Source organism: Chenopodium quinoa, unplaced genomic scaffold (genome assembly GCF_001683475.1).
Source record: "Chenopodium quinoa cultivar QQ74 unplaced genomic scaffold, ASM168347v1, whole genome shotgun sequence".
Lineage (NCBI taxonomy): Eukaryota > Viridiplantae > Streptophyta > Magnoliopsida > Caryophyllales > Amaranthaceae > Chenopodium > Chenopodium quinoa.
Genome location: NW_018744593.1, coordinates 1,587,496 through 1,608,151, shown reverse-complemented (window position 1 = coordinate 1,608,151; position 20,656 = coordinate 1,587,496). Strand labels below are relative to the sequence as shown.

At 32.2% G+C, this 20,656-nt stretch overlaps 2 protein-coding genes across 2 annotated transcripts; both read left to right on the top strand.

Annotated features, from left to right (window-relative positions):
- Nucleotides 1-2: 2 nt before the first annotated feature.
- On the top strand, nt 3-13,326 carry LOC110699609 (DEMETER-like protein 3). The gene is made up of 20 exons (XM_021877115.1): nt 3-1,658; nt 4,217-5,176; nt 5,279-5,491; nt 5,592-5,825; nt 6,029-6,119; nt 6,221-6,674; nt 6,779-6,858; nt 6,955-7,039; nt 8,259-8,350; nt 8,434-8,502; nt 8,660-8,696; nt 8,854-8,936; nt 10,302-10,790; nt 10,887-10,923; nt 11,875-11,926; nt 12,078-12,190; nt 12,283-12,348; nt 12,550-12,664; nt 12,799-12,837; nt 12,935-13,326. Exons 1-20 carry the CDS (start codon nt 1,400-1,402, stop codon nt 13,057-13,059), a joined length of 3,693 nt encoding a protein of 1,230 aa, XP_021732807.1. The 5' UTR covers nt 3-1,399; the 3' UTR covers nt 13,060-13,326.
- A 152-nt stretch (nt 13,327-13,478) lies between these two features.
- Nucleotides 13,479-20,578, top strand: LOC110699789 (pentatricopeptide repeat-containing protein At5g40400-like). The gene is made up of 4 exons (XM_021877305.1): nt 13,479-13,538; nt 13,649-15,734; nt 19,029-19,279; nt 20,318-20,578. The coding sequence occupies exons 1-2, from the start codon at nt 13,479-13,481 to the stop codon at nt 15,551-15,553; spliced, it is 1,965 nt and encodes a 654-aa protein (XP_021732997.1). The 3' UTR covers nt 15,554-15,734; nt 19,029-19,279; nt 20,318-20,578.
- Nucleotides 20,579-20,656: the final 78 nt, after the last annotated feature.

Genomic DNA, 20,656 nt, shown 5'->3' with positions numbered 1-20,656 from the left:
CAATCAGCTTTTATCGGTTGGTTGTTAGCTGTTTGCACTAACTACTTTGAGTGGCTGATTCCCATTAATTGTATAGTGTAAAAAGTGTTTGTTAAATAGCTGTTAGTTATTAGTTGTTTTAGTCTTTTAGAGTATTATTACAAGAAATAAAATAAAAATATAAAAAAAAAACTAGCACTAGCTCCTCATATGAGCTTTTTGAACCCACAAAACTCTTTCAAACAGATCCGGAGCAAACACTTTCAAGAGGTTTTTATTCTAAAAAGTGTTAACCAAACACCCCCATCAATTCAGCTAATTTCAATTCCATTCAATTTTATTTTAAGCGATTATTTCATCATATGCCCTTTTTTTTTGTTTTTGGTTTTTTTTTTTTTTTTTTTTTTTTTTTTTTAGGAAAATTTCATCCTGTGTCTTTCAAAGTTTAAAGTAGTGAAATATTAAAGTGGTATCATTGTGGTCTCCAAAATTCACAAGTTACCTTTGAAGTATGCTGCTAATCTATGAAATGTCATTAAAGACTAACGACATTAGATGGATGTAAAGTTTGTGTTTATTAATGCATGAAATACTTCTAAGGTATATAAGTATTGTTTTTATAATGAATATTGACAGTAAATTTTCCTACTTTATTAGTTCAATAGATTAGGTTATAATCGTTTGAGAAGACGAACTTAATTGTGTATCTTTCTTTTTAAAAAAAGAGGAAAAATTGTTAATAACTACCAAGTTTATAATCAATTTTGAAAATAACTACCCTATTTCAAAAAAAAAAAAAAAAAAAAAACAAATATATATAACTACCAAGTTTCTTCTAAAAGTTTTGGTAACATTACCTTATACAATTTTTTTGTTCAAAAACTTAACGTTACACGTCATATAACCCCACCTATTTGTCTATTTATAACCACCTTAATTCCTTCTACATTCACAATTCAATTCCCATCAACCGATTTACACCCCCTTCACTAAAATGAAAACTCTTTGTTATTTGTTTTTTCCATTTTTAGATTTTTATACGTAGCCCTGAGAACTATGTTAAAAATATATATTGTACTAACAAAAAATAGTTAAAATATCTATCTATGATCTTACAGAGGATGAATGTTCTTGGTCTCATCTATCATTTGATCCAAGATAATCTTTTAATATAAAAGATTTTCTTTTAAATTCATCATTTTTTTTCCTTCCCAGTCGAATATTCATCCTATATTAAAGACTGAGAAAACCAACATCCCATATTATCTTTCAAAGAAAAAAAAGAAAAAAAAAAAGTTGAGTGATAGTGAAATAGCAGCTGTGTTTCAATATATACCTTAATATATTCCCTTATTCTTACTTTTCTCTTTTATTCATTCATATGCTGCCATCATAGTTCCTTAAAACACCAAATAGAGGAATGAATTCCGAGATACTGCAACAACAAAACAATGCTTATTGGATACCAATAACCCCAGAAAAGCCACATTCGAGTCTCACAAACGATATTACTAGCAATGTGACACCAACGACTACACGTATATCCGGTCGAAATCTACCCAGTGGTTCATCGTATCCGGAGACTCTTGGCTCAGTTAATGGTGCAACTCTTGCTGGTGCAAATCAATTTGGATTTCGACACGATGCTACTGCGAGCATTGATCATGTGCCCCATCCTGGTATGTACATTAAACTCCATTGGTTTACAGTAATCCTGGTTTTTTTTTCTTGATTAAAATTAAATTGACTAAAAAAATTTCAAGTATCAATTTCTGTGCATTACTGTAAGTCTTGTTATTCAACTATAATCAAATTTAATAAGTAAAATTCAGGTGAAAAGACCGGGAATAAAACCTTGATTATTTTAATTAGAATACTAAATTCTAATTCTTTTGGGGTCTTATGTCAAATTAGGGTTTGTTATTGGATTAATTGAGTTTGTCAGGTTTCGGGTTTTGGTAGGGTTTCGGGCCTGGTCAAATTCTTCATCGTAGAATTTATGCTCATTCCAAAGTCTGTTGATAACACAGTAAAATTAATTTTTGAGCCCAGAAATTCGAACATTATTTATTTTTTTTTTTTTTCCCCAAACTTTTCTCACCAGTTTAACAAATGTTCCATTGGATTCCCTTAAAAAAAAAAAATAAGAAAAATTGCTCCATTGGATTCTTTGGTTCATAATATTCGTGCAACTGACGCACAAGCTGTTGTAGAGCAAAAACAGAAAACAGAATTTTAATGGCCTGAGACATATATATTTTTTAATAAAAGCATTTAAATCAAGGTAAATCTAAAAGATAGAGGCCATAGTGGTTTGGTTGGAGTTTTTAAATACTAACTTATAGATTTTTTAAATACGTTAATTTTTTTTTGTTTAAATACAACGTATAGATTACATTTTGACTTTATAAGTTTAAAATTTTAGTTAAAAAAAAAAAAACTATGTAATTTATAATTGGATCTTGTTAACAATCGCCCAACAGTATTAATTTGTGAATACATGTCAAAATCATACATCAATCAATGAAATTAATGATCTTTTTAATTTAATACCCCTCCGATTCATAATACAAAACAAAGGTGGTAATTTTTGACACTATTTTCCTCTTTTTGATGAGTTGTAATTTTATTTTATTTTTTTGTATTTTTAACATCAATTTTCAACCCTTTATGTCTTCAATTATTTCAAATTACTTTTTCTTTCTTTCTATATCTCTAACCTTACATGCACATATGTACTTCTCATCATTAGTTTTAAAAAATGTACAACTTTTTTAATTGTCATTGTATAATGAGATGGAGGGAGTATTCTATTTTAGTTATCTTATTAGACATCTATTAGTTTTTGTATAATACACATTCCGTTTAGTATTAAAAATCATTCACGTGACACTTTCTAATTTATTTCATGTACTCCCAATTAAATAACACTATCATATGCCAAATATAGACACGGATTCAAAACATGAAATTAATGCCGGGCATCCCTGGGCCTAAAAACAATTGTTGTCCATTTATTGGTTTGACTTTCCAAATAAGATTATTAAATATTCCTCATTATTCCCTTCGTCCCTTAATTTTTGCCCCATTGCAAAAATATGGGTCAAATTTTTGAAATTTTGACCATGAATTTTCATTAATTTATAAGTGATGATATTTACGTGGGATCTTGTAAGAATCATCTCATTATATAGTTTATTAATATCAAATTTTTATAATTTTTAAGTGTATATAAATGAAGATATATGCGTTTGAATACGTGTTTTGGAAACCATGAAAAGTCAAATAGGGCAAAAAAATGAGAGACAGAGGGAGTATAAGATTACATTGTCTATAAATTTCTTGTAGGTATTGAAAAACAAGCCATACTAGAGAAAAAGACCTAACATCTGATCTAGATTTAAAACAATAAAAAACTATCCTAAATTTCATAATAGAATTCATCGAAAGTATCATTCACGGAATATAAATCAGAGGCTTAAAAAAAAGTTAAAGTGATTGATTCATATTGGTAAACTGTTAAGTGTACTTAATTCATAATATTTGTATAAAATCACATTCATAATCAATTCTAATATTTTGGTAGGTTTTTGCACCGAAACCCTTGGATACAATTACTCTTTTTTATCTTATGATTTGGTCCCTCTAGATTAAACATTAGTTACAACATTTTTACTGATCGGTACAAGAAAACAATTAAAAATGGGATATATATGAAGTAGAAGTAAATAATCATCATATATCATAATGTATAAAGAGAAAATGCTATACATGACCCTTATGGCTACATATAAAGAGTTTTATATGGAAAAAACAAATAAAAACATAACATTAATTACACTGATTTACGTCTGGATTTGTCATACATTTCTAAATTAATAACAAATTAGGAAAGATATTAAATTTGTTAAAAAAAAAAAAAAAAAAGTAAAAGATAAGGAATGCACTACCCCAACAATGTTAATGATGTGAAATTGAACACTAAATATTCCAAAGAAGTTGTTCTTTACTTCTTGTGAAACAACTCAATGGATTTTAATTTTTAAGAGTACTAAATAAACAACTTCAAATTCATTTGAGGTGAAAATTGTTACAATTTGAGAATCCTGAGAATGGTAGCATGTAGTTTCTTAAAAAAAGATTTTAACATGGATTACTGTTTACTACTCTGTAGTAGTATGTTTTGTATTGAAATTATTATTGATTCTTCTAACATTTTGGTAAACTTTGTTTTTAGATGTGGAGCAAAATTCGAAAAACAAAAGGAGAAAACTTGGCATTGGCAAAGACTTAAACAGGAAGCCCGGGGAGAAGCGGAAAAATAAATATTTTTGGGCAAAAATCGATAATAAAAAGGTGCAAACTCCTAAGCCAAAAACTCCTAAACCAGTGACTCCAAAGCCTCAGACTCCAAAAACTCCTAAGCCTAAAACTCCTAAGCCAATAACAAAGAAAGATGTGAAGAAAGACAAGGAAGAAGGAGGTAAAGTCGTGCCTGAACATATTCGACCTGAAAGTGAAACAGAAACAGAAACAGTTTTAAACTGTAAACGAGCTTTGGATTTTGACATAAACATTGCCAACTTAGAGGACGAGGCTGGTAAAGTAATTGAAAGCCAAATTCCCGATGTTACTGAGCAAGTTTCGAATTCTAATGTGGTGGAAAAGGCGGAATGTGTGGAAAAGGCAAGTGCGAGTAAGAATGATCATTCTTGTGATGGTAAAAAGAGGCAAGAAGGTTTGAGAGTTTATGGAAGGAGGCATTCTTGTAAATGTTTGAGTGAAAGTCGAAAGATAGGGCCTAATTTTGCGTACAGTCTCAAGAAGAAGAGAAAAGGGAGGAAAAAAAAGTTTATTGATAAAATCAAACTTGATTTTAGCTTCATCATTGAGGATAACAAAAATTTGTTGTTGCCAGCAAAATTGAAGATTGTTGATGAGTCTTTTGGGTGCATTTTGAGTTTGCTTTCTTCGCAAATGAAGTTCAAACAGGGGAAGAGATTAATGAAAAGATTCCCTTTAGCTCGTAATGTTTCAAAACAAACAAGCATCGTACATGATGGACAAATTGTTTCGAAACAAATGAGTATTGTTGATGATGGACAGAGTGTTTCGAAACAAACAAGCATTGTAATTGATGGACAAAGTGTTTTGAAACAAACGAGCATAGTGAATGATGGACAAAGTGTTTCACAAGGTAATTGATTAAAAGCTTATCTCAATTAAGTTTAATTTGACATACTCTTAAGTAAAAAAAAAAAAAAAAAAAAAAAAGTTTAATTATTTGATCGATGTACAGGACAAATACATGAAAGAAGTTTACTATCTGCTCTTTGTTCGACTCCAAAGAGTACAACAAATGTAGCAAAGGAGAAGAAAACAAGAGCTCTTTATAAACGCAAGGAAACGCGTAAAGCTCCGGAGAGTAAAACAAAGGAAGCAAAAGAGAAGGGAACAAGAGGTCCTTATAAACGCAAGGACAAGCATAAAGCTTGTTTCGTCGAGCTTCAAAGTAATGTTATGAATTGTAGTCACTGTAATTAGTTTTAATCGCGATTATGTTTTATTTATACATATTTATTAATGATATTCAACCTTTTTTTCTTATGTAGAATGGGATGGAAAGTCAGTGGAGCAAATAATGGATTCCTTAGTTGAATACTATGAATCTATGAATATCTATGATGACCCTAAGTCGATCGAGTTGAGTATTATGGTCAGGGAAGGAAATCATGGAGGTGATGGTATTCAAAAACCTGATGAAGAAGACGCCGAATTTCGTGAAGAAAAAGCATTTATAGAAGCAAAGATGGATAGATTCTATTTTCTAATGACTCAACTACAAGGTATTTCATACTCTGTACTATTGGTTGTTCTACAAACTTAATGTTACCGATCCTAGGCTTCAACCGTTAGCTTAAGCTTTTGGTTGAAGTCCATAATCAGTTTATATATGCTATCACTTACTTTTTTGAGTTTTTATTTACTCTAAAGAAAGTTTATTACTTGCTTATATTAGTATGTAAACTCTAATTTGCAAAAATTGCAGGGCCTAAGGATTATGTAAAATGGAATGGTTCTGTTTTAGACTCGGTTGTTGGCGTTTTTCTTACACAAAATGTAACCGATGTTCTCTCAGGGTACATATTTAGTTCAACTCTTTAAATTTAGTTTTATACTTAGACAAAGTATGTGTCAGTTCTATTGTATAATATGTATACTAAATTTATGATTGGTGTAGGAGTGCATACATGGAATTGGCTTCGCAATATCCTATAAAACAACGAACCAATGAAGATGAGGATAGTGGTGGAGATGTATCTGTCTCAAGCAGCCAAGAGTCTACGGATAGTAGTAATGTAAAGGGCCCGATCATCGAGTATCCAAACGACGAAGAAGAAGCAAATCCAACTGAAGCAGATCAAGAAGAGTCATGGAAGAAAGAATATGATAGTGCTATGAAGGAAATGCTAGCATCTTTGCCTAGTTTTAAAGGTAAAGAAAAGAAAGGTGAAGGTGCTGAAAGCTTTGATTGGGACTCGATAAGATTGCAATTCCTAGGAAAGAGTACTGAAAGAACCCCTGAAACACAAGATTCTGTTGATTGGGAAGCAGTAAGGAAGGCGCCGATTAAGGACATTGCTAAAGCAATTGAAAAGAGAGGCCAACATACGATTATTGGAAAAAAGATTCAGGTACGAACCAAGGAATGCTGTTATATTAGTTGTATGAAGTGATGAAAATTTTGGTGTAGAGAATGAATGAACATATTATCAATGCTTGTTATTCTTAACTTTAGAGAATGCTCAATCGACTTGTTGAAAAGCATGGTACTATGGATCTTGAATGGTTACGTGAAGCTCCATTTGAAATAGCAAAGTAAGTTAAGAATATACTCATAACATTCATTTTCTTGCAAAATTTTTATGTTTGTATAAGAAGATTAAAATTTGATTTCCTTTGTTTGATTTTCAGGGCATATTTGTTAAGTTTCTATGGACTTGGCTTGAAAAGTGTTGAATGCTTGCGACTTTTGACGCTTGGTCACGATGCCTTTCCTGTAAGAGTTAAATGGGTTTTTTAATTTCTTATAAATACTTCCGTCATAAAAAAAAAATAAAAAAAAAAAAAAAAAAAAAGTTCGTTATATATACTCGGTATTATTGATTGAAAAGGATTTAAATAAGGAGATAAAATAGAGATACATAGGCAAGTATTAGTAACATCAATCAACGAGTATTTTGTCATGCTTACATAAATTAATACTCCCTCTGTCCCCTTATTTACAAGCCTAATAATGTTTTTCACGAGAATTAAGGAAGTAGTCTCAATTCTTTAAAACTAATGATTGAGAGTATAAATATGCATGTGCGGTTAGAGAGAGATATAGAAAGAAAAAATAATTGATAATTATTAAAGAGAAGAGAAAATGTTGGAAATTAAAGTCAAAAGTAAACAAAAAAAAAATGACAAATCATAAAAAAAAGGTACTATTGTCAAAAAAAAAAATACAACCTAGGCTTGTAAGGGGCAAAGGGAGTAGCGGAGTACCATATATATATACGAGTATATTGTTGTGCTTATATATTTTAACCTTAATGAATATAATTCTTACATAAGAATTAAAAAATTCTTTATTAATTATTTTTCTTACTTACAAAATGAGTCAATTTTATAGTTAAATAATTAAAGTCTATGAAGTTAATAAAGCTTCCCTTGGAGTTCACTTTTCCTATATTTAATTTTTTTTTTTTTTAAATTTTTCCTATACATCTATAAATTTTTATGTGTGGTCACACTATGTGGCCTGGTCTAATCGATTAAATAACCCTTGAATGAGTAATCCTTGAATGGGTAACCTTTGACCGATCGAATAACTTTTGACCAACCGAGTAACCTTAGATCGACCAAGTAACCCCTGACCGATCGAGTAATCCCTGATCAATCCCCTAACCAACCTAATAACCCCTGATCGAGTAACCCCCGAGGGGGGTAACCTTTCACTGACCAAGTAACCCCTCAACAAGTAATTCCGGCCACACAAAAAAACGCGCTGATTTTTGTAACCTAAAACCATTGTTTTGTAATTAATATACGTAATTGTTTCCTTGCTTCTTAGCTTGAAAGTTCCCTTATGCAAAGCTACTACTAGTGTACTAGTCGTATGAGTTAGGCAAGAATAATTGAAATTACAATTTGAGGTTATTTCTTACTCTTTGTAAAGCTATTTATATCTACTTAAATTATTTATGCTAATCCTTCTAACTTATGTATGCCAGGTTGATGTAAATATTGCTCGAATTGCAGTGCGTTTAGGCTGGGTTCCTCTCAGTAAACTGCCTGATGAAATTCCCTTTCATCTTATTGACAAGTAATATATACGAAGTACATGTTTTAGAACTTGGATAAAAGGAGTATTTGAGAATATCTAACCTTGATAGTAATTTCGTGTAGGTACCCAAATTTTGATGACATTCAAAGATATCTTTGGCCCAGAATAGACCATATGGACAAACAAAAATTGTACGGTTTCTTTGTACTCCCTCTGTTTCTTCTTATTTAGAAATTTTGACAGACGTATAATATGGAAAGGAAGAAATTCAAAAAGAAAAACGGAAGATAATCTTATACAACTATTCACTAGAGTTTATTATTCTTATATTTTTTTGTTGGATTACAGGTATAAAATTCATTATCAAGCGATTACATTCGGGAAGGTACACTTTTTTTTTTTTTATCATTCGATGTCCATGTAGTACATTACATAATTTTATGTATAATGTGCTTATGTGCATCTAGTGTATACTGGAGTTTCTTTGAATGTGTGTTTTGATTGCACTAACCATATAATTACAAAATGTTATTATGTTATAGGTTTTTTGCATGAAGAACAATCCCAATTGTAGAGCATGTCCATTTAAGAATGAATGCAAGTACTACCAGAGTCTTGTAGAAAGGTTTGTAGCAGCCTGACACATAATTATTAATGAAATAATGAAATTGGACTTTGTAACTAATTCAATAATAGTATACGATATCATATATATTTTTATATCTGTAGTTACACTATCGGTCTCGGCACAGGTGGTGTGATTTGCCATCCCCTTTACATAGTTTATAAAACGAAAAAAAAAAGGGAATTTTGACTTTTACCACCTTCAAATAACCACTTAATTGAATTTACCACCTCCAAAAAAAAAAGATTTACTTTACCACCACCAAAATTTCCAAAAATTCGATTTTACCACCAACTAACGGATTCCGTCCATGAATCCGTTAGTAGGGCCCACCTTTTTGACGGTTCTTCTTCATCTTCCCCGATTTCCATATCAACCCAGCCAGCAACGAAATTAACACACCATGGTTGGTCGGAATTTCGTGTGGGGGCAAGGGAGGGGTCGGAATTTGGTGTAACCTAGGGAGGTGATCGGAATTAGGTGGTGGTTAGGGTTTTAGGAGTGCGGAATTTGGTGGTGGCTAGGGTTTTAAGAGTTGTCGGAATTAGGGGGGCTATATGGGTGGTCGGAATTTGGTGGCTAGGGTTTTGAGGTCGGAAATTGGTGAAAGGGGGTCGAAATCCGGTGTGGGGGCTGTGGCTGGGTGCGGTGCGATGCGGTGTTAGCGGTTAGGTGGTGGGGTCGTTGGTCGTAGTGATTAGGTGGTGGCTAGGGTTTTGAGGTCGGAAATTGGTGGAAAGGGGGTCGAAATCGGTGTGGTGGTTGTGCGGTGCGGTGCGGTGGTTGTGGTTGTGCGTTGCGGTGGTAGTTATTAGGTGGTGGGGTCGTTGGTCGTAACGGTTAGGTGGTGGGGGCTGGTAGCGGTTAGGTGGGGGGGCTGGTCGTAGCGGTCAGGTGGTGGGGCTGGTCGTAGTCGGTCCGGTGGTGGGGTCTCGACGGTGGCAGCAACCACCGGTTGATGGATGGGGTTTTTTAATTTTTTTTTTTGTTTTTTTTTTTAATTTTTTTTCTAAAGCTTACCCAATAATATGGCGACACGTGTGCAAGGTAGGCCCCACTAACGAATTTATGGACGGAATCCATTAGTTGGAGGTGATTGGTGGTAAAACTGATGTTTAATTTTTTTATGAGGTGGTAAAGTAAATTTTTTTTTTTTTAAGGTGGTAAATTCAATTAAGTGGTTATTTGAAGGTGATAAAAGTCAAAATTCCCAAAAAAAAATCACTTGTGCCGATCTTTTGTGATTTTGGCAATGGTCATATGTAATAAGAGGGTTGAAATTAGTTATATATTATGTATTGTATGGTATGTTAACGGACATGTTTATCTATATCTAACCAATTTATAATTTGTAAATGATTGCAGTGAAAAAATGAAAACTCTTTGTTTGCCTTGGGTAAAGTCCAAGAAGAGTTCTAAAAAGATGATTAAGAACATTCCAAATCCTTTTGACATCAAAAGGGAATGTTCTAAATCTCAGCTTATAATGTCATCGACTTATGATTCATCTTTATACAAGCCTTTGCATTTTCCGATGTTACATTGTAATTTAGATTCAGATGTTCGGAGAACGGCTCAATCCCCTATTGTTGAGTTTCCGTCCTCTCCAAAGAACGTTGAAGAATCAGAATTGCCTGACATCGAAGATATATTTAAAAATAATGCTGATGAGGTGAATGATGAATTTATAGTCGTTGATATTGGTACGTGTAAGCATACATCGTCAAACCAACTTGTAAAGGCTACAATGTCACCCAATTTATCGTCAAGAGCCTTAGTTAGCGTACCTCAAGATGATTATATTCCTTTACCAAAGCAAGTTATTCAAGTTCGATTGAGAACGGAGCATCAAGTGTAAGTATTAATATTTCAACAATTCAAATTTATTATGGATATTATTTATTAAATGATAATCTAACCTTGACAATAATGTGTATTTGTGTTATGCAGATATGAATTGCCATATAATCATCCCTTGCTACAAAACGTATGTATTTCTTTCCTGAATTAATTATTTTATATGATTTAAAATGTTTATAAATTAAAAAATGAAAAATGCCTTATAGCCCTATCTATAAGTAGTTAAAAATGGAAAAAAACAAATGAAAATATAACATTAATTACATTAATTTGCACGTGATTTTGTCTTGCATTCCTAAATTATTCTTCCTCCGTTTCTTTTTGTTTGTCCCATTTTGACTTTTTATAGTCAAATTTTTAAAACTTTGACCAAAAATTATTGTTAGATTAGTCTCGATGTATAGTTTTATAATATCAAGATTTTATAACTTTTAGTAATATATAATATTAAAGAAACGGAGGGAGCACTAAAAAAATATGAAATGCTTGTTATTAGTTTTAAGGACTACATATAGCATTATCTTTAAGAAAATTGAGAGATTCTTTTTTTGTGTTAAATTTTGATAAGAACGTAAGGAACACTATTGCTTGGAAAATAGCAAGAAGCTTGATTTCGAGTGTTATCAATTGTGCAAAGTGTTATATATATATTTATATACACATGAATTACATATACGAAGCACATATTATTAGCATTTGAGGATCCAATTTATAATAGTGTATTATGTATCTAAAACCACAAACCATTCTAGTAAACTTTTTTCTTACATTCAAATTTTGGTGTATTAGAATGGTTTTAGATTGTTATTGAAAATTAAAATATAGAATTAGCATAGTCTATAAGCTAATTTTTAAAAAAGAATCCCTTTTATTTATATTATCATTCCTTTAGGCGTACGTTATAACAAAATTATTAATAAAGTATTCTAACAAATGTAATGAGAATATTTCATACTACATTTATTTAAAATAAAAATGAAGAATTTTATGAATTTTCTTGTAGACTTAACAAATTTAGGGCACATGTTAGACAAACTATATAACTAATTTTTGTATGTGATTTGTTATATTGTTACAGTTTGAGAGACAAATAGGGAACATTCCTTACCTTCTCGCCATATGGACACAAGGTAATAGTTTTGTTATAAAATTATTTATTTATTTTTTTGTACCAGTAATGATATTTATATAAGATTTTCTTGTCATATAATATAATGTATTTTGCTAATTGCATGAATAAAGTTATTATATACTTTATATTCATAATTTGTAATTTAATAGGTCAAAATAAAAAGATGACCGGTAATTTAGAAGGATCATCTGATCATGTGGAAAATGCGTGTTCAACTGATAATGTTTTTGATGAATCTTCGACAGTGTTAGGAACAATATTGGTAAGGATTTTAAACAAGTTCTAAAGTAAATAATTTTAATAATTATTTTATATTTATAAAGCCAACCTTTTATAAATTAAATTGTATCACAGATACCTGTTCGAACAGCAATGAGGGAATCTTTTCCACTCAATGGTACCTATTTTCAAATTAATGAGGTAACTAAATTTCACTTATTACGTAAACTACTGATTTGTATTTTATCATTTGTAACAAAGAAAATTTTTTGATGTCTCACAAATAATACCTTCGTTGCAAATAATAAAAAACGAAGATAATATTTATATTATATTATAATGGTACAATATATTGCTCGTATATATTGTTGATTGATTTAACATTGCATTGGATCATTATAGGTTTTTGCTGATGATGAAACCACTCAATGTCCAATAAAAGTTCCTACAAGTTTAATATGGATGTTAGAGAAACGAACTCTATATTGTGGATCTAGTACATCAGCAATATTTAGAGGTAAGTAAAAAAAAAGCTTATATTGCACTTTGCACCAATTTTTTTTTTGTTGTACTCGTAATTACTAATTATGCTTGATGATTGTGAAATTGTGTTAAACTATGCTTGATGATTGTGAAATTGTGTTAAACTAGGTTTATTAGTGAAGGAGATCCAACGATGCTGTTGGGAAGGTATGTAATTATGAGATAATTGTATTTTGTTTTTCAACATTATTAAGTTGGGGTTGTAACAATATTTAACAAATATAATTTGTTTATGTCTTGTTAGGTTATATTTGTACAAGGGGATTTAATCGGCAAACTCGAGCACCAAAGCCATTATCACCCAAATTTCATAATCGCTCACAAGTTAAGGGGAAATTGCAACAAGAAGACGAAGAAGATTATATATAATATACATTTGTGTAATAATTAATGTTGCATTTGTCTTTTCTTATGTTGTAAACATTTATTTATCAATTATTTGTAAATAGTATACTGTATAGTATAAATGCTTTTAATTCATTAGAAATTTAAAATTAGAAAAAAAAATCATATATCTATCCACTAATTAATCTAGCAATTCACTCCTGTACTCCTTATCCCTAAATTAAGATATGCCTTATGCTGTACCAAAAATATACGGAGTACTCATAACCAAAATTATGCGCGTAAATAACAATACCTCACTTTTACGGATGTATACAAGTGGGTAAATGTTACTTATCTTTATATAAACATTTTTTCCAATATAGTACTAAGTATAATCTTCAAAATTTTTAAATTACTCTGTATTTTAACATAGTCAAGTGAGATATTAATAGTTAGTCGACATGGCTCAGGATTTAGCAACAATGCTTTTCTATGAGTTTGAAAAATGTTTTTTTATTAGCGTACCACATACCATACAAAGTTCAACATTTCTTTTGGCTTCGAGTTAACTTTGGTTGTTCTTTAATTCTCCCACTCTAAACTCTTACACCATTTGAATTCATGCAATTAGATTGTTAACTTATTAATTAAACTCCTAATGAATCGAATTCGTTCATCTTTTACAACCCCCAGAATTCTTCTCTCAAATTACTGCACTAAATCTGCACTAATTCCTTCATCTTCAACCCCATTCAATCCTCCAACTGTTCCTCACTCAAAACCCAGCTTAAACCCCCTTTACAAATTCCTACCAGAAACTCAAAACCCTAATAATTTAGTCAATCTCATTTGCTCTGCTCTCAAACAACCCAATTTTGAAACTACCCATCTCACAAATCAATTGCAGGACCTCATTCCGCATTTGGGTACCCAAGAAATTTCAAGGGTTTTGCTTAGATGTCAATGTGAGTCTCAATATGCTCTTATTTTCTTTAATTGGGTAAAAAATGATCTGGGTATTAAGCCAACTTGTCATAATTATTGTATTATTGTTCATATATTGGTTTGGTCTCGGAATTTTGTACATGGAATGAAGTTACTGTCTGAATTGATTCGATTCGAGTCCGATGATGGTGAAATAATTGATATTTTTAAGTGTTTGGTTTCATGTTCTGAGGATTGTAATTGGGACCCTGTTGTTTTTGATATGCTTATTAAGGCTTATGTGAAAGATGGTTTGATTAAGGAAGGTTATAGGGTATTTAGGAAGATGGTTAAGATAGGTTATGTGCCTCATGTTTTGGCTTTTAATTGCTTGTTAAGTGGACTTTCGAAGGCGGAATGTGTTGATGAATGTTGGAAACTTTACAAAGAGATGTGGAGGATTGGTATTAACCCGAATACATGTACGTTTAATATTTTTACTCATGTGATGTGCAAGGACCAAAATGTGGACAAGGTAAATGAGTTCTTGGAGAAGATGGAGGAAGAAGGATTTGTGCCTGACCTTGTGACTTATAATACACTTATTGGTAGTTATTGCAAAGGTCATAGGTTGGATGATGCGTTTTATCTGTATAAGATAATGTATAGGAGGGGTGTGGCTCCTGATATAGTTACCTACACTTCGTTGATGAATGGACTCTGTAAGATTGGAAAGTTGAAGGAAGCTCATGAGGTCTTCCATAGAATGGTTGATAGAGGATTGACTCCGGATTTTATGTCGTATAATTCCCTTATCCATGGTTACTGCAAAGAAGGAAGGATGAAAAATTCAAGGCTCCTGCTTCATGATATGATTGGAAAGGGAATTCTTCCAGATGCTTTCACCTGTCAGATTCTTGTTGAAGGATTCGTGAAAGCGGGTAGCTTGCATTCGTGTTTAAATATGCTTGTTGAGCTTAAAAGGTTTGGAGTTGCAATTTCTTGTGATATCTACAAGTACTTGGTTATCTCTTTGTGTCAGGAGAATCATCCATTTGCAGCTGTTAAACTTTTGGATAGAATGTTGGAAGACGGTCATGAGACGGATGATGAGATATATGATAAATTGATCAAATCGTTCTGTGATAGTAATCTTTTAGAAGAAGCATTGCTACTTAAAAACAAGATGCTGGAAAGGAAGGTCAATCCATGTTTAGCCATATATAAAAATCTAATAAGCTGCTTGTGCAGATTGGGGAGATGCTTGGAGGCAGAAGTTCTGTTGCAAGAAATGGATTTATATGATCTTAAACCTAACAATGATATCTGCAGGGCTTTGGTATTCGCATATTGTACAGAAAATAATTCTGATAAAGCTGAATCTATGCTTCTTTCACTTGCTATGAAGTATCAGCTTTTCGATACAGATAGTTATAATGCGCTTCTTAAGACTAGGAGTGGGGAAAGCAGTGCTGCTGAATTGATGGAATTACAGGATAAGATGCTGAAATTGGGCTTTGCACCCAATGGTTTAACTTGCAAGTATGTGCTTCAAGGACTACAGAATGCTGTTATGAAGAACAAGGACAGCCTTCAAACCTGCTTTCACTAACAGCAGATTAAAATGATGAAGAAGTTTGTGCGCGCGCTTGATTTAAGTATCATAAGCTGTACAAAAATCCTATTATTTCATCATGTCCTTTGAATGGTGGATGATGATTGGCATTTGGCAATCTGAAGGTTGATATTATCGATTTACTCATCTTGAAGATTCCGAATTCTGAGACCCCAAGGTGATCTTTTTTTTCTCTCCCTCTCTTCCTTAACATCCCCACCAGAAAAAATTCCTAAAATTTGCCTACTGACAGTGCTTTACATGGATTTATATATTTGAAATATAAATCTGAGTTCGTCGACCATATATTCAGCTGAACATAATTGGAATTGGATACTTATGTATGATAATGTGAATAATTGAATATGTGAGTATTTTCAAACTTGTTGCCTGGAAATTGGGGGAAGGCATGGTAAAATTTAAGTACATTTATGATCTTGGATTGAGCTTTATATTTGCGTTTCTGTTTTGAAATGCATTGCTGCCTACTCTAATTTTTAGTTGAAACCTGAAGGTGGACTTTTCTTTGGTTTCCTTTTTATTCCGAGAGGAATGATTTCATCATAGAGACTGAGGAAATGCTGATATATGCTGGTTAATTATACGATGTTTTGGTTGTAAGGATTTGCTAGAGTAAGGCTACGAAGGAAGAATCTATCGTACGATTCATGACCCCCACCCTTCCCTTCGTATAAACATTGATGTAGAGGCTAGCTTTCCGACATGAAACTGTTTCATTTTGTTCACCATGGGGCAATACTGTTGCACCAAGTTTTTTCTATCCACCCCTCTGCCATTTTTATTTGTATATCTTGATATTTTTTACAGGTTGAGCCATGATTCATGGTAGTTTTTTTCTATCCACCCCTCTGACTCTATGAGCCATGATTTTCTGGAGTCAAGTAGTCAACCATATTAAAATTTCTGGCATGCCAATTGGTATGAATTAGCTAAAAGGTACATTTTCTAATTCTTTTATTTAGGTATTATAGATTAAAGCTTGGAGAATGAAGGTTTATCCTATAAACAGGGGGTCTTAATCTTAAATATTTTAATCTTCAACCTTTTGAAATAGTGAAAAGTCTATTAATATGTGTAGGATGTATAATCTCATTCATGTTACACATTCACTATCCTGGTTCTCTTTCTCCCACCTCCCCCATAGAAGAAGTATTATTGTTCTGTTTGTGGAAATCATTTACCACTGTTCTTTAAGGGAGATAGCTGCTGTATGCAAATCCCGTGTCTGATTTTTTTTAATTAATTAAAAAATATTCACTGATACAGGAATGAAGAATTTAACGTTTAATAAAATACTCCTGTGCTTCATGTGCTTATGTTAACTTGTCCCTGACGCTGGGTTCTGTTGTTAGTGTAGGCTTGTAGAGTCTCGTGCCAAATTGCCAGTACATCTGCTAAGCTTTCCTTTTCTGTTGGGTCTTGACTTGCCAGTTCTCTTTGGTCATAGTTTTAGAATATGATGGTTGACATAGGTTTATACTATTAAAGAACTTCTCTTTGCTAAGCTGCAATATACATCATTATTACATGCCGGATTGCAGTTATCAATGTCAACGAAAACAGCAAAATATTGGATCATAATAACATAGATGATTGTTAACAATCTAACCTGCACATATTTCATCCTTTGAATAATACTCTGTATGTGCATGCTAGGGTATATCATTACCATGTTAGATAGTAAAGATGTTGGCACTTCTAAAATTCTGAAAACAGATGGATAGTAATCTGTAGCTCAATGAAGGTATTGGTTAGGATACTTGCTAAAGTAGTTGAAGCATTAGTTTTAATAGAAATAAAAGTAGGTAATGCTGTAAGGGAGTATCCATTGTAATTTTTTTTTTTTTTTTTAAATTTTTTATTTTATATATATATATATCCTGACACATGGTTTGAAGTCTTTGAACCTATTCATAATCTCAAGCTATCCATCATTTTCCGATTCTCATTTTATAGTTATAACTTTCCTTTTACAATATCCTAGGAGTGTATAAGACTGTGGTCCGAAGCCCTTATGGTGGGGCTCAGTTCGAAGGCGTCCTGCTGCAGAAACATCCTTGTTGATCGATGGTGCCTGACAGTTAAACTAATGCAGAGTATTGATGTATCTGAAAGCATTTTGGCAGTGCCTTTTACTTTTATTAGTAAACATATGAGCATTAATAATTAAATGTATCAACAAATTACTCAAAACTATATTTCAAGAAAAGTAATTACTACAAAGTATATTTTTTTAGACATTCTACCAGTGTGTTTAGCTATTAATTCCAAACGATGGGATGGAAGTTTTTGGCATATTGCTCTTTATGTACTCCTTATGTAAGAAGCCTAAAGGTTATATTTTATGTGCAGACACTAATTGCTTACATTGCTTTGTACTAGATAACCAAGAAAAAAGAGTCTTGTTTTCAACAATCTTTCCTGGCTGATACAGATTCTATCTAAAAATTCATCCCTTAATCTATTTATTGTTTAAAACCTTCATGTGCACCCAATATTTGGACTTAGCCAATAACCAATACCACCAGTCCACCATACCGATTACCAAGCAGTCATGCATAGTTCGGCTGCCAACTACAGCTTACATGATCCAATTATGGTAGTTCATTTGCCCTTACAAAAAGAGATGAAGAAGAGATTTTCTTGAGGAGTAAAATCATAATATTAGCGTCAATTAGATGCCTAGACTGCCTACATTTCTGACCTATGAGAAGAAACCAGGAAAGGGGTATGTGTCTAGGATTTATAAACTTCCTGTCATTTGGGCTTAAGGCTGGAGTGAAGAATTTTGACTTTGTCTAGACTCAAGGGATTGACATGATGGACAATTGTTCTTGCAGTTTGATATTTTTAATTTTGTTTTTCTATTTTATAGATGGGATGATTGATGAGTTTTCTATTTAAAAGTTGAACTTTGTTTCTTTCTTTTTCTGTTTGCTCTGGCTCCTTACTCAGCATGATACTCAGTAACAGAAATATTTTCGACTGAGTTTCTATTTTACTAAGTGTGCTGCACTGTAAATCACATTTTCTGATGTATCCAATTATATACTAATTTAATAAGTTTACAGGTGCCACATAATTTAATAAGTTGTGCGAACTTCAATCTCATCAAAAATCTCTTCTGTAATTTGCATGACTGGATAGTTTTTATGGCTTGGTCTTTGACAAAAATGATCTACTATGCTCACTCATATTTAATGCAGTTTGCAAATACTAATTGCTGCACACTTAATTTTTACTTATTCTCAAATGATCTACTATCCTCCAGAAGTCCTGAATTTTTATTTCTTTTTTAAGCTTTTTTAATGGCTAAATCTTAAGCAACAGTGCTTTTCATTGTCAAAATGATCTTAAATTAGATCTGATAGTTAGTGCATATAGAGTGCTTTGTAGCCTTGTAGGTTTTGCTCAATTACACGAAGAACTAATTATTTTGGTGTGTTTGTAGGACTTAAGCTGGTGTGATGCTTGGCGCATATTATATTGCTTGGCAAACATAAAGAGACGTGCATGCATTGTGTTATGGCTGTTTAATTATGGGAATATCCCCAGAAATTGGTTCACCGCCATAAAAGGGAACATCTGTTGGCTGCGCAAGTGAGCCGGGAAAGTTTGATTGCAGCTGTTGCTTTCCTGAGAGTGTACTCTGACTGAGTATGATGCCTGAGGAACTCCTCCTGGAGAGGAAGAAAGCTATTAGTAAGCCTTTTTCTCCATCCATTTTAAACTATACCATAATTAGAAGCTGTCGGTCAACTTCTCATCCATATCTGATGCATCAATGACTCAATAATTTTTTTTTTCCCGGTTATCAAGACTTGTCTAATTTGTGTTCCTTTAAAAAAGAGATCTTATCAACATTTTATTAGGAATTAAATGACTGGACCCACTTTGATATTTTGCATCAGATGAATAAAAACAGTCATCAGTCATCATGGAATAAACAAGCCATTTGTTTGCATTGAGGGTGTTCTCACTATCTTAGTCCAAAAATGATATCTCAGATTACTATATGGAGCAACAACCTCTATTTGATGCCTTAAAATTGCTTGAATGGAAGGACCAACTCTTGAATTTTTCCTTGCTGAAATGTTAGCAAAAGGTCCTTTAAATTCTTGAAAGTTGAAACTATATTTCACCTGTGTCAAAAACCTTCTGTTCTGTGTTTTAAATGATACTCTTTAAGTCTTTATCCCACAATAAAGGGTCGCATTTGGTTGAGAATTACGATTTTTATAAAGGATTGAGCTAAAATATCGTAACTGTTCTTCATTAGATAAATTTTTTTTATAATTCTATTGTACCAATATAGTTCTGCGTAGGATTTATTTTGTTAGTGATATGGGAAAGCTCAAAATATGAATGATTAATTGTGGACGTTTTTTTTTCAACTTTAATTGGTTGAGTACTGCTGAGAATTTTTTTTGGATAAAATCTTTTTGCATCCTTATAACTTTTGTATTTTATGACGTTTTTTTTCCCCTGTGCTACATGTTGCTGTTAAGCATGTTAGGCTTTGTTCTTCACCTTCAAAAGAGGGACTTCGGGAAAAATAAATTCTCAGATAATTTTGAATAATTGTATAAATTAAATTCAGCCAGCAATGACAACTAAAATAAGTTTGAATAAGATCAAATAGGCTTATATTTTTGTGAAAGAAAGTAGTCTAGTATGCTTAGTGTAGGTACTCCGTATAACTTAATTCTTCCCTTGACTTACTTGATTATATTATTGCAGGAATGCGATTTTGTGATAAGCATGCACAGTTAACTACAGTTTTGTGGTGTTGGCAATTTTTTCTAGAACACCACCAGAGATCATATTTTCTGGTGAGTGGACGTTACGTATCTAAATAGATAGAATGCTTTAATTTGTTGTCTCTTCCTATTCATGCAATCATGCTATATTATATTGCATACACCAGCTGATCTGTAATAGCATTTTGCGTCGTAATTATCTTTTTTAATGAGATGATTCTGGGCCTGCTAATTATGTTTTGACTATTGAGTTATCGAAATTCCTTAACTTTGGATGTGTCATGTGATTCTACTGTCTAAATGCCTATTAAGAGTTTAA

What these genes read in the sequence shown, in the direction of transcription:
- LOC110699609 (XM_021877115.1), top strand. Translation starts at nt 1,400, where the DNA reads ATGAATTCCGAGATACTGCAACAACAAAACAATGCTTATTGGATACCA. An exon ending in TCTAATGACTCAACTACAAG is followed by an intron (nt 5,826 to 6,028) that starts GTATTTCATACT and finishes CAAAAATTGCAG; the next exon opens with GGCCTAAGGATTATGTAAAA. An exon ending in GTAACCGATGTTCTCTCAGG is followed by an intron (nt 6,120 to 6,220) that starts GTACATATTTAG and finishes TGATTGGTGTAG; the next exon opens with GAGTGCATACATGGAATTGG.
- LOC110699789 (XM_021877305.1), top strand. Translation starts at nt 13,479, where the DNA reads ATGGCTCAGGATTTAGCAACAATGCTTTTCTATGAGTTTGAAAAATGT. An exon ending in AAAAATGTTTTTTTATTAGC is followed by an intron (nt 13,539 to 13,648) that starts GTACCACATACC and finishes TCATGCAATTAG; the next exon opens with ATTGTTAACTTATTAATTAA.